The 13079-nt window shown below is 38.4% G+C and overlaps 1 protein-coding gene across 4 annotated transcripts in view; it reads left to right on the top strand.

Moving 5' to 3' along the window:
- Positions 1 to 13079, top strand: part of epha3 (eph receptor A3) — a 69795-nt gene that overhangs the window by 12033 nt on the left and 44683 nt on the right. For all 4 annotated transcript variants that reach the window (XM_027164769.2, XM_027164770.2, XM_047815223.1 and 1 more), the window contains one exon: positions 554 to 1214. In XM_027164769.2, coding sequence (XP_027020570.1) covers positions 554 to 1214 — 661 coding nt within the window. The remainder of the gene's footprint in view (positions 1 to 553; positions 1215 to 13079) is intronic.

Genomic DNA, 13079 nt, shown 5'->3' with positions numbered 1-13079 from the left:
TTTACTCTCATGTGGGTGGTCAGGTATGAAGTTTGTGGACAAAAAAACTGGACATGGCAGATTGCTTGTGAGGCATTCATGTTCAGTAAATGCTTTTCCCTCGTTGTTCCATCAGAACATTTTGTGTGCAGGTACAAAAATAACTGGACCAGGAGTGAATGATAGAGAGTCTCTTCAGGAGTGGACAAGAGTCCAGAGCACATTTCTAATATGTACTGTAACTTATTCTGCCATGTGCATGTTACAATTGTAGGCCATATAATTCAGGACACATTGTTATTTTGGACACCATAAACTGTATGATAAAACACTTGTGAATGATGAAATGAGTCATGTTCACACTCCTATTACAGCAGAGAATGGTGAGGCCAATTAATTTTGCCACATGTTAATTATCAGCAAAAGGATGAATATTTATTTTAGTCTTACTCTGCCATTCAGGTAACTAATATTTGTGTTGGAAGTGTGAATATCTATGGCTTAGTTTTAGACTGAACCTCAGTAGTCCTGTTCCACACTCATAATCATACTTGCTCCCTTTTGCTTTTCCCAGTGGGAAGAGATCAGTGGTGTGGATGAACACTACACACCGATTCGGACCTTCCAGGTGTGCAATGTAATGGAGTACAGCCAGAACAACTGGCTGAGAACTAACTGGATCCCTCGCAGCTCTGCTCAGAAGATCTATGTGGAGCTCAAGTTCACTCTGAGAGACTGCAACAGTATCCCACTGGTGCTGGGAACATGCAAAGAAACTTTCAACTTGCACTACCTGGAGACGGATGAGGACCAGGGCAGTAAGTTCCGTGAGCACCAGTTCTCGAAAATAGACACCATTGCAGCCGATGAGAGCTTTACTCAGATGGACCTGGGCGATCGCATTCTGAAACTCAACACAGAAGTTCGAGAAGTAGGTCCAGTGACTAAGAAAGGCTTTTACCTGGCCTTCCAGGATGTCGGGGCTTGCGTGGCCCTGGTGTCAGTGCGGGTGTACTTTAAGAAGTGCCCTTTCACAGTACGGAACCTGGCCATGTTTCCGGACACTGTTCCCATGGACACTCAGTCATTAGTGGAGGTGAGGGGCTCCTGCGTCAACAACTCCAAGGAAGAGGATCCTCCCAAAATGTACTGTAGCACTGAGGGAGAATGGCTGGTACCCATTGGGAAATGTTTGTGTAACATTGGGTATGAGGACCGGGGAGTCACCTGCCAAGGTATAGTCTCTTCCTCTTTCATTTTCTATTTGCAGTGCCTTTCATTTCACGCCCCATTTTGTTTCTTTCATCAGGATAATGTACTAGCACCAATACTAAATACCAACACTTTAAGTGAGATGCAGAACCTATTGCTTCTTCAGTCATTTGATTGTTTAAACTATTTATTTGCTGTCTGCTGAGAACATAAATGCTTTTAAATGTGTAAATGTGTGTACTACTTGGAGAACAAAAAAAAATTTCTCAAAGTAGTACATACATCTCAAAGAGATACAGACACACCTCTGATCTGTAAGCCATAGTGGGTGTGTGTTGGGACTGGGGAGTATGAGCACTGAGACCAGCGGGGGAGAGAATAGATCTGTGGTGTAGGCGTCCACAAAGAGCAGCTTGAAGCAGTTAAGATTGTGAAATACTCTTCGGTATCACCTCATCAGGAGACAGAATAGATGTGTGTTTGGCATCTGAGGCTTTGTGGTGGAAGGTGTGTGTGTGTGTGTGTGTGTGTGTGTGTGTGTGTGTGTGTGTGTGTGTGTGTGTGTGTGTGTGTGTGTGTGTGTGTGTGTGAGTGTGTAATTGTATGTGTAAGTGTAATTGTGTGTGTGTGTGTGTGTGTGTGTGTGTGTGTGTGTGTGTGTGTGTGTGTGTGTGTGTGTGTGTGTGTGTGTGTGTGTGTGCGTATGTGTGTGTTTAGTATAGTGTTATAGAACCTTGCGAGTTTCCCTTCCATGATAGTTTTTTAAATGTAATATCGTGGATAGAAAGGAAACTGATTTATGTTCTGCCACTCCTTTTGGTTGAAAGCTTTATTATGCATGTATGGACATTTTTTTGGCACTTTTTCCAGATTCAGAATGTTAAATGATTAAGACCATTAATGTTAGGATGGAAGTTCATTACAGGGAGAGCCGCCTCAGAGTAAAGATACTGAACCATGTATTTCGTCTAGCGTGTATAATTGTAAGAGGAACTGTGGCTGAGAGGGTTGATAATAAATTGGCTGGCAGCTGGCTTGTAGAGAGAGATTCAGTCCTGTCTGTGGTATTATTTGAGTTAAGCCAGCTCCCAAGAGAAATCACTACAGCTCATAAAGTGCTCTGTATCCCTCTCCTCCTTTCCAACTGGGCCTCAAGATGTTTTTCTCTTATGGAATTCTGTGTGATACTTTTCGATGTTCATGGATGCGTGAGAATTGATCGAGTGCCATTGAGGTTGAAGATGTGTGGGCCTACCTTAGAAATAGATAGATGGAGATGTTATGTGCTGAACTGTGAATGCTGAAAAACTGCTGAATGTGTTAAAAGCATTTAGTGAAACTAAGGTATAGGTAGTTTTAAGTTCTTTACGTGAAAACAAAAAGAGTTTGAACATTGTCACCTTTCTAAAAGTACTTAGATGCTTACATTTGTGTTTCTGATTAGTACGCTATTAAAGTTTTACTGTTATTAGACATGCAATTAGTGAAGAACATTGGTCATGTAATGGCCATAAACTGAGATTTAGTACCGCACTTGCATTCAAGGGCAAAACATTTCATCCTTTTGAACAAAATGAAAAGAAAATGAAACTTAATTTCTAGCAGTTCCTTAGGTCTCGCAATGAACAAAATGTTAAATTGCAGAACTCAGATTGTGATATAAAAGTTTTAATTTGCCTTTATACATAATTCTAACCTGAGGATATTTTGGATCCTCGCACTTGTAATATTTAGACCTTATTCTCCCAGAGCAGGATTGGAATCTTGTGTTATGTCGCTGTATGATTTGGTCTGTTGTCTTGTTGCAGGGTACAGACTGATTGGAATCCTTGTTTGTTGTCTTTTTATGTGTTTTCTCGGACTTATTTCAGTCTTGGTTAAAAGAGAGAGAGAGAGAGAGAGAGAGAGAGAGAGAGAGAGAGAGAGAGAGAGAGAGAGAGTGTGTGTGTGTGTGTGTGTGTGTGTGTGTGTGTGTGTGTGTGTGTGTGTGTGTGTGTGTGTGTGTGAGTGGGGATGGTTGGGGGGGTTTAATACAGTATTATATTGTATTGTGTGTGTGTGAGTGGGGGGTGGTTGGGGGGGGGGTTAAAATACAGTATAATACAGTATTTCTGCTATACGTTTGCATGCAGAAGTAAAGCATAAATGTGGCAAATAATAATAATAATAATAATAATAATAATAATAATAATAATAATAATAATCATTTGTTCAAGATAGAAAAAAAACATTTGAAAAAACATTGAAAAGTGCCTTTGACATGTTAGGGATTGTTTTCTCCCAATCTATTATTCATCAAATGCAAATCATAGAAAACATATGTGATTTTTCTTTCCCCTTTCTCATTTTACCTCATGAAAGGAATGAGCTGTAGAAACAGCCAAAAGGACTCTTTCACTGAAACTAAATACAAATTCTGATGGCTGAGGCCTAACCATACATTTGAAATAGTTGTGCATGGTCATGCATTTTTGCTCTCCGTTTTTCTAGACTGTGGTTTGGCATGAACATGATGCATCTGAAGGTGACTGCTCCAAACAATTTATCAATCCCAACACCGATTTGTGGCATGTAAAACCAGGCGCCTGACAAGTGCTTCTTTGTGTTTCTTTCATGTAAGTGATGATGACAATGCAATGAGAGAGACTGAGTGATAGAGTGAGTGACTTAATGAGTGAGTAAGCAAGTGAATGAACGAATGAGCTTGCTTGCTCCATTTGTTTTGAGATATATATTTTTTTTCAGTAGTATTGTATTAACTGGAGATTTGTACATTATCCCCCTGATTACTCTGCAGCAAAACAATAATATTACAGCAGTGTTTCCCCTTAGGGCACCATCTATATTTTTGATGTTCTCCTATTTGTGTGGCACTTGTGTGAAAGTTTAGATGTATTTGACAATCTCTTATTAGTTTCGGGGCAGACTAATGGACACTAATAAGGGCTTGTATTACAGGAGTGTGACAGCTGCACCTCCATACTCATAAGCACATTTGTAGGGGAAGGGTGTTACTCAGAGCTCACTCTGCAGGCCTGCTGTGTTAATGGATTGATTACTGTGCGGAGTCCAAGTGTCGCTCTAACACAGATATTTTGAGGTATGCAGATGCAGATTTTCATCATCCTGACACACAGACAGGACACAGCATTGAAGGAGATCCTTTGTTAAATACTTTGTGTTTGAGAGTCAATATATTTGCACTGACAGACTGACAGAAGTTGAGAATTATAATTTACGATCCTGCCAAATAAATAAATGAATAAATATGTTATTGACATGCAAATGGATGTATAATAATGTATCTTAGACATTTGACAAACAAATCAAAACTTAAAAATATAATATATAAAAATTTGTATAAAATGAATATTTATATGTTAATATATGCTTATAAATATATAAAGTGCATTCTTACTACTGGGTAGAATACATTTTCCCCATTTTTAGAGTGATAGTATATTAACATGAGCGTGTTGAAGGTTGAAGCTTCCTTTGATTGTTCAGGTCACTAGAGAATTAACCTGAACGAGAGAACAACTACATTTCTCTTGTTCATTATCTGCTATAAGAGCAACAGCAATAGTGACATGTTTAAATTCACTATATTTTAAACATAAATGTGTTGGTTATTTGCTTCTAGACTAGCTTCATTGGCAGAGCACCAGTACATTCTGACCTGACGTGAATGTACGACCTGTTACGATAATGAAACAGAGCACTAAAATCTGTATTAAAGTCTTAACAATAATTTGATCTTAAAAAAGCAAATAAAACGAATATGCGATCCGGATGTCTGTCTGCTTTCTGAGCTTCCCATGTTCGCAGCTGCCACAGGGCTCCTTTGAGAGCCGCAGTGTTTTACATTCCTCCTGGCTTTACCAGGATATACAATTCCCGTGCTCACTATCCCTGATTAGTTATCAGATCTTATTAATGCTGCTCTAGAAAGTGCAATGGGTATTTTAACAAGCCCTAAAGCCTTGCTGAATGAAAGACACTGGGCCAGAGAACAGTGTTTAGTGCAAACTGAGCCTGTTCTTGCATTTCAACAGCAGGGTCGTCCATGCACTTTAGGTCTAGGCCTTCACTGAGGTCTGTGTCACTAAGAAAACAATTTTGGATAGAATAGATCACAGTGTGGACATAATATATTACAGAGCCTTAACCAGTTACAGCCTTAAAATAGAAAGAGAAAACTGTTCGTTATAAACCCCACCACTAGTAGCCATTAAAAAAAACGATTTGCTGTGACTATCAGGAAATCCAAATCCTATTTAAAACAACAAAAACATTACACAGATATCCACATGGTATTGTCATCTTAATTAACAATGAACACTAAGAAAACCTATAATTATTCTATATAAACCAACTATTAAATCAAATAATTTTGCATTTAGTAAGAAGCTTCAATGAAAAAATCTAAAAAATGTTAAGTAAACTTAATTTACAGAAATAGATTACTTAAGAGGACATGGGGTTAAAATAAATAGATGCAAAATTTTATTTATTTATTTATCTATCTATTTGTTTGTTTGTTTGTATGTATGTATGAATGATTTTACATCAATATGAAAAAGGTGTTACAGTAATAAGTGACCCATTGATGGGTCAGTGCTAATGGGTGAGCTGATCTATATTCCAAACTGTCTTCATGTTCTTCATTAAAATCTGTCCTCAAAATGACATCATCAGGGAATTTGTGATGAAATCCAGCTGTCCTCCTTCTGCCATTACAACAGGTTGATATACTTCATCTTGGCTCTAATGGACACACTAATATGTGAAGGTTGTTGGCCCATTTTCTCAATTTCACAGCTCACAATTACAACATTAGATTTATATACATACAATATGTGCGTAAAAGATGTGATAGAGAATAATAATAAAATAATAATAATAATAATAATAATACATCTGAATAGAACACAAATATGACTGGCTGCTAGAATATGACCACTTTCTCTAGGTGGTTTCTGTAGACTGGAAAAATAATAGAGAACATTATCAATTGGCTTAAAACTTCTTCACCAGTTGATTTTAACTGACAAAATCTTCACACGGGAACAGAATGAAAAGACTGGCTGAGAATATACTGTACAGATTAATACAAGAATGTTGTTATATTATATATTTGTGTTTATTTTATTTTACTGTGGAAGGTTTAGTTTAGCAGAGAAGCCTCCACCAGTGCATCTTGTTTGTGTGATTATCTGTCTCAGGCTCGCATTTCTGCCATAATTTATTCCCTCTGTTTCCCTACATGCCTAAAAATGAGTATTTCTTTTTCTCCCACTGATGGGACAGAAATATTTGCACGTCATTATATGTCTATTCAAGAGAAGCCGTTCTCCTTTAAATGCCCCTTTGTGTATATATAAAACAGATGCTTCATTTGAACATTTTAATGGATTTCCTCCTGAAGGTTTAGGATTGGTACAGTGTTATGTGGAGCCAGGAGGAATTTAGCCGCTTTGTAAGACACGAGCTTTGTTGAAATCAATATATGCCTAAAACAAATACAGATCCAAATCAAACTCCTACTAAAATCATGTCCATCTCTCTTGAACTATGGCCACTGTTTGAAAGGGCACAGGTGTTATTGTAAGGTGTATTGTTTTATTGCAGTGTAAAGTGGATATTCCATATAATCTGCTGAAGCTGGGCCAATATAACGCATTGTAGCCATTTGACATTCTCATATAACATGTAGCAGTAGCAATAGCCACAGTAAATAAGACCAGGGGTCCTCTGAGGAGAGTCACTAGTCAGAATGTTTGCTTGATTAATCCGTGCGTTGCTGCTGATGCTCTGTGAGGTGGTCGGAGTGGTAATGTTTGGCCTTGGCGGCTGACGGTCCTAGCTGAAAGATCAAAGGACTCTTTTGCAATGCCTAGGCGTCGGTCGCATGCCACATGTTTTCTATCACTCTCCACCCTTTCTCTAAATGCTTTCCCCTGTGTTTCCCCCCTCATACAAACGTGCAGGGCTCATGTACAATGTCAAGACTTTGCTTCATGTCACCCTACTGCTGATGGTCCAAATCATTGCTCCCAAACAATGGCAGAGCCACGAAATGGCTGAAGTGCTCCCACATGGAATGAAAAACTGAGTGTGAACTGTTCTGCTTTTTGGAGTTGTAGTGATTTCAAGTTTCATTCATATTAAAGACTCTGCTGGGGCCATTTACTATAATGAGAAGACCAAATGAGGTTCCTGACTAGGTCTGCTTTTGCTCAAACCTGAGAGAGAATTGAGAAACAAATATTCACCTAGTGTATTAGGAAATGCACTGCGTATTGTCACTTCCTTGTCAAGGGACATACCATACATAGAAAATCGCTACAAGTAAGCTACAATTTTCACTTACTTTTGTGTTTTTGATTTACACATGTTTTGAATGATTGCACATAAAGCAGTGTTTGAGTGTGCATTCAAGTGGAAACTGTGAGAACACATGTTTAACTGTCAAACACTGGAGTTTGATTTTGACATCACTGGCTGGTTTATTTTCTATTCATACTTGGTGGGGGTTTTTTGACAAATACTTGCACACTTACAGTAAATTATCTTAGGAAGTTAAGCCATGACTGAGCCATGAAAATTGGCTTTCTCTCTCTCTCTCGCTCTGTGTGTGTGTGTGTGTGTGTGTGTGTGTGTGTGTGTGTGTGTGTGTGTGTGTGTGTGTGTGTCTGTGTACTCACATGGATGTTTTATGTGGCATACCAGAATTGGAATAAATATAGATTGTTGGCCAAGTAATAAAGATGCCGTTTGTTTATGGTGTACATAATTTTGAACAACAGCTCTCGGTACTGAAGCATTGATCTTCTGCCCTGTTGGAACAAGTGGTGAGCATTTTATAGAGTATCTACAAACGTTTACACTGGCCTGCTGAACAGCATAGTAAAAAAGGTTGTTCTAGAGTGTAGTGTAAGTTTCCTTGTTTTGGGTTTTTTCACTAAGCTAGTTTATTAGGAATGCTGTGACGGTTTATTAGCTGCCTCTGCCTGATGAACACAGAGGTGCTCGAGTCTCCCATGCCCCTTGAGTGTAAAGTTTGCCGGCAATTAGCCGGAGTTCGGGAGAAGAAGGTTTTATGTGCTGTAGGGAGCGATGGAGTAGTTCTAGGGTTTACTTGCCTCACAGTTACTGCCTTCTTGCAGGCTCCTTCTGCCCCAGTAAACACACGCTGAATAATCAGGCTTTGACTCATGGCCTTGGCTGTTAGACAGTTTTTTCTGCCTTTGCTTCGTATGGTAATAGTTTGACACCTTTGCAGGACAAACTACCTACTCGTACATCAGGCCAGATGCTTTGTTCTTCACAGTGCAGTCATTGCCAGGTTTGCTTTAGGCCTATTATGCTGGAATTATTCTTCATAAACCCAGGTCAGGTCCCAGATGGAAGCTATTATTGTACCTCTGACTCACTGCATTTGGTTTTTCTATCAATTTGAAGTTAGGGGACACTCACTCCCTGACTATTTTTCTAGCTGCTTTTCCACTGACCCTAAAGCATTTTCCACCATAAAGACTAATGTTTGACATTTTCCATGGGCAAATTGAAGTGAGATTGTTTCAGGATGGGCTTACACATGTAACAACTATGAGGGTTAGAAATCGAAAATGGTCGGCAAGAATAATTCTTTAATTCCTTTCAAAAACCAATTTTCACGACCCAGTGAAAAGAATATGAGAAATTATTTATTTAAGTCAGATCTGTTGACTGGTTATAACACTAAGTGCTGTGGTGCAAAATATGAAATGATAGTGTTATTATTTGATCTAGCACCGAGCTATATATGGGCTATATGAGTTAATGTATTACACATCCTGGACACTTCCCACTAAATGCCCAATGAGAGAGATTTTGCTTCTGAAAATCTCATCATTACACAGTATATAAGAAAAACTAATTAAATCAGAGAAACCCATACAGCAGTAATGCTGTTTATATGCAAGGATTAACTGTGGTGGAATCTAGTGGGAAAAGGAGCAGTCTAAATAACAGCACAAGTTCACAAACATTGCATTTTTTATTGAAGGCACCATTAACAAATCTTAACCAAAAGAATTAATTATAGAGAAGAGAATCCAGCAGTGTGTGAGACGAGCGTAGTGTGTGTCTCGGCATGGGTCTTACTGTCCCAAGACTCCATACGGCATAATCTGTTCTTGCCAGGAAAATTGTTGTTGTTGTTGTTGTTGTTGTTGTTGTTATTGTTGTTGTTGTTGTTTCAACAGCTTACCTTCTGCAGCTCCAAAGTGGTTTGGTCACAATTAGTTCAGAGAATGCTCTGTCTTAAGTAGTTGATTTTTACTTCAAAGATTGTAACCAAAGGCCCTGGAATGTAAATCCCACACTGCAGATTCAGGCTCTGGGTAAGGCTGTTTATTTGGGATGGGCCCTTTTGGTGGATGGGACATGGGCTAGAGGGGGGTGTGACTGTGATCGATGAGCGTGCTGCTAGTCTGACAGCAGGACAAGGCCATTCTGACAGCCAGTGTTTCAAGCATACTTCAGGCAGAATCTCCCCCAACCTCCTTCCCCTAGCTCACTCTGCACGGGGGAAGTAGCCCATTCACCAAGATAAACACAATGGCGGTCTCTTTTGGCACTGCACATTGCTTTTTTTTTTCTTTTTCTTTTTTTAAAAAAAAAAAAAAATCACTTTTCAGTTTTGACAGGAGTGTCATTAATCAACTATTCACTTAAGCTGCTATGGTGTTCCGTTGCCCTTTGAGGAATGGCAAATGAACATCTGTAAATTACCCAGTGAAGCTGTTTCTATGACCTTTCTTTCAGTAAGGTTGTGAAATACACAACTGCAGATGAATTGCAAATCCAAACACCCCTATTCTCGGAATTCTTACACTATCGCCAACCCTGGCTTGACATCTCTCCTAGCGAGTGTAGCAATGTTAAAACAATATGAGTCCAAGCTGGTATTTGTATGTCCGATTGTCTACTCATAGACCATCCACTGAGTTATTTGGACTGCTTGCATACCCTGGGCCCTGTTTTAGGATACATGCTGCTTAAGCTAGAGTCCTTGACCATTGTACTTTGTAGTCTGTGCCCAGCATTTTGACTTAGCAAATGGAGTAGGCAGCAGGATTGTAAGATTTCTGCTATGATTTGGTTTATGGTGCTCTTTAGAAAACACATCTATTTCTCACACTAGATTATAAGGCACAGTGGAGAGAATAATATTAATGATGCTGTATTATCTTCCGATTTAATATTCCTAATGGAAGCATTTGAAAGACTGCATCTACAATATCAATCTATCTATTAAATGCAACATCTATTACTGAGAAATCACATTGACACATTTTCAAATCAACAGTTTGTTCATTACAGCAAACAAGTAAGTGCAAAAATCTATTATTCACATACATACATACATACATACATACATACATACACACACACACACACACACACACACACACACACACACACACACACACACACACACACACACACACACACACACACTCATTTACACCTGGGGTAGCCAGTCTACCTGCTGGTATGTTTTTGTGTGTAAAACATCACACAGTCAGTAATCTGAGAATCTAGCTGAGGACCTTGGAGCCGTGAGGCCGCATTGCTACCCGCTGTGCCCCCATGCCTCATCGCGGCAAGTAATTGAGTATATTTCCTAAAAAAACTTGTGGTGTGTTCAACCATCTCAGCTTCATCTAGTGTTGATAGAACAAAAGATTTTAAAGTTACAGTGTTTCGATTTACTGTGTAATTGTATAATCTAAGTCTACTAAAATCTCTTCAATAATTAAATAATTTAGGGGTTTAGCTGATTCAGAACTTGTATAGACAAACATTCAGGATGGTCATTTTATAAATAAACTGAAGTGATAGGGTGATTCATGGTGTGCTTTAAGCACTGGGGGATGAATGTTACTCATAGATTCTCCAGCTTCATTAACATGTGGTATTGTTGATTACAGAATATTTCTGCCACAGGTAAATAAAAATGCAACTTGTGGGCCGGGTGTTTGTGGTATACAAGACAGACACTGACCTTTGTGTCTGTATAATATCACAGGGAATATTTTGGACCTAAAGTGTTTCCATTTGCTGTCTCAAGCGGTTACACACATTTGCTCCTCATTACTATTAACCTGTATCATGTTGTATCACAAGTGTGTTTTTAATCATATACGGTCTACAGACAATTAAAAATGTGTTCAGATTCGGTGGGATCGGATAAATGCAATCCAGTAAAGAAAATTAAAATATGCATCTGTCATTTTTAAATTGTTCCCTGTTTATTCCAGTTCACAACACTTTTATGTTAACAGTTTTTTTTAGAATCTCTTTTTATAAAAGATTCATGAATGGATAATTGGGACACTGGTGTCCAGGCTGGGTTGAACAGATTAATAGCTCAGCAGTGCTGACCTGCATGTGTGTGTGTTTATTTATTTATTTTTTGTTGAATGAGTACACAGTGTCTCTTGTGAGGTTGTGTCCCATGGGTTCCCTCTGTGTACTTTTTTGTACTGTATCTGCACCTTGCCAAATCCCCTGGGAAGGCTCCTAGTGTCCACATGATTAAGTGGTCTTAGCTGTGAAAAGGGCCAGTCTATATAAGACAGAATTTCAAATATCATACCTGCACATCCTCAATGTGGTTGTGTTTTTTCAAGAGATTTTTTGAATAGAAACTCAGACAAGAGAAACTTTTTTGATTTTTTTGAAGAGAAACCCGCACAAATGCCATCAGACAAAGTGACTCCTAATGTTTTATATTTAATACCATTGTTATCTAATATCACATTCAGACTGGATAATTAACTAGCTGACACATTCAGAGTTTTTCCTGATTATAGCACACATATTAAAATGATATGCATTAAAAAAAGATGTAGATGGATGGAGTTTCATACATTTGTGAAATAAAATAGATGTTCGTGTGATTAAAAAAGCTTTAGGTGTTAAATGTGCTTCTGTAGCCACACCTGATGAAATGTGTATTCTTTTACAAATAAGATAATAAAGTCTATTATATTTAGTTATATGTAGCTGAAGCAGACTATTTGTGCTGAATTGAGGTGATAATGAATCCATAAATCTTTATTTTTTTATAAATTGGAGAGGTTTAAGGATGTGCTTTGGAATTAACATTTAATCCCCATCTATGCTTAAAATCTATGGATTAATAAATTCTACTGCTTTTGTTACCTCTACTCCCTGTGCTCAGCTCCACCCAGATCAGGGCAGTGAAATTACATTGTACAACCCAAGCTGGTGTTAACCAGCAAATTTTACTTGCAATGTCATGAAAATAAAGCCTTCATTGTTATCCAGAACATCATGCTATGTTTTCTACCATTATTTCTTAAAAACAATGAACAAACCAAATAGTATTTAATATTTAGTATCATTTCAGGACCTTGCCTTTTGTGACCTAATGTCTGAATTAGTCCAAATAAGTTTTGAATGTATTCACACTTTTTATTTTTTTATTTTTATTCTTTTAAACTGGCCAAAAGATTCTGTGAAAACATTATTTCATTACATAGACAGAAACACAGTAATATAGTGAACCTCAGTATCTCACAGAAAAAACAACCCCAGTGTTAGAAATGCAGTGCATACATTAGGAGGCCAAGACTGGGTGTTTATGGATATGTTTCTAATTTTCTGCTTTGAGAGAGAGAGAGAGCGAGAGAGAGAGAGAGAAATATCCACATCATGCCCTTACACTGTAGTGCAGTTCAGCCTGGTTGAGACCTTGCATCGCTCCAGAGAGGCCGCAATTTCCACACCCACAACTTATTAAAGCGTTTCAGACTCCAGTGCACCTGCACAGCTCCCCAACCTTTTAGCATGCATTCTACCTTGAATGCCAA

This window comes from Tachysurus fulvidraco, chromosome 6 (assembly GCF_022655615.1).
Source record: "Tachysurus fulvidraco isolate hzauxx_2018 chromosome 6, HZAU_PFXX_2.0, whole genome shotgun sequence".
Classification (NCBI taxonomy): domain Eukaryota; kingdom Metazoa; phylum Chordata; class Actinopteri; order Siluriformes; family Bagridae; genus Tachysurus; species Tachysurus fulvidraco.
This window is presented reverse-complemented; position numbering and strand designations above follow the sequence as displayed.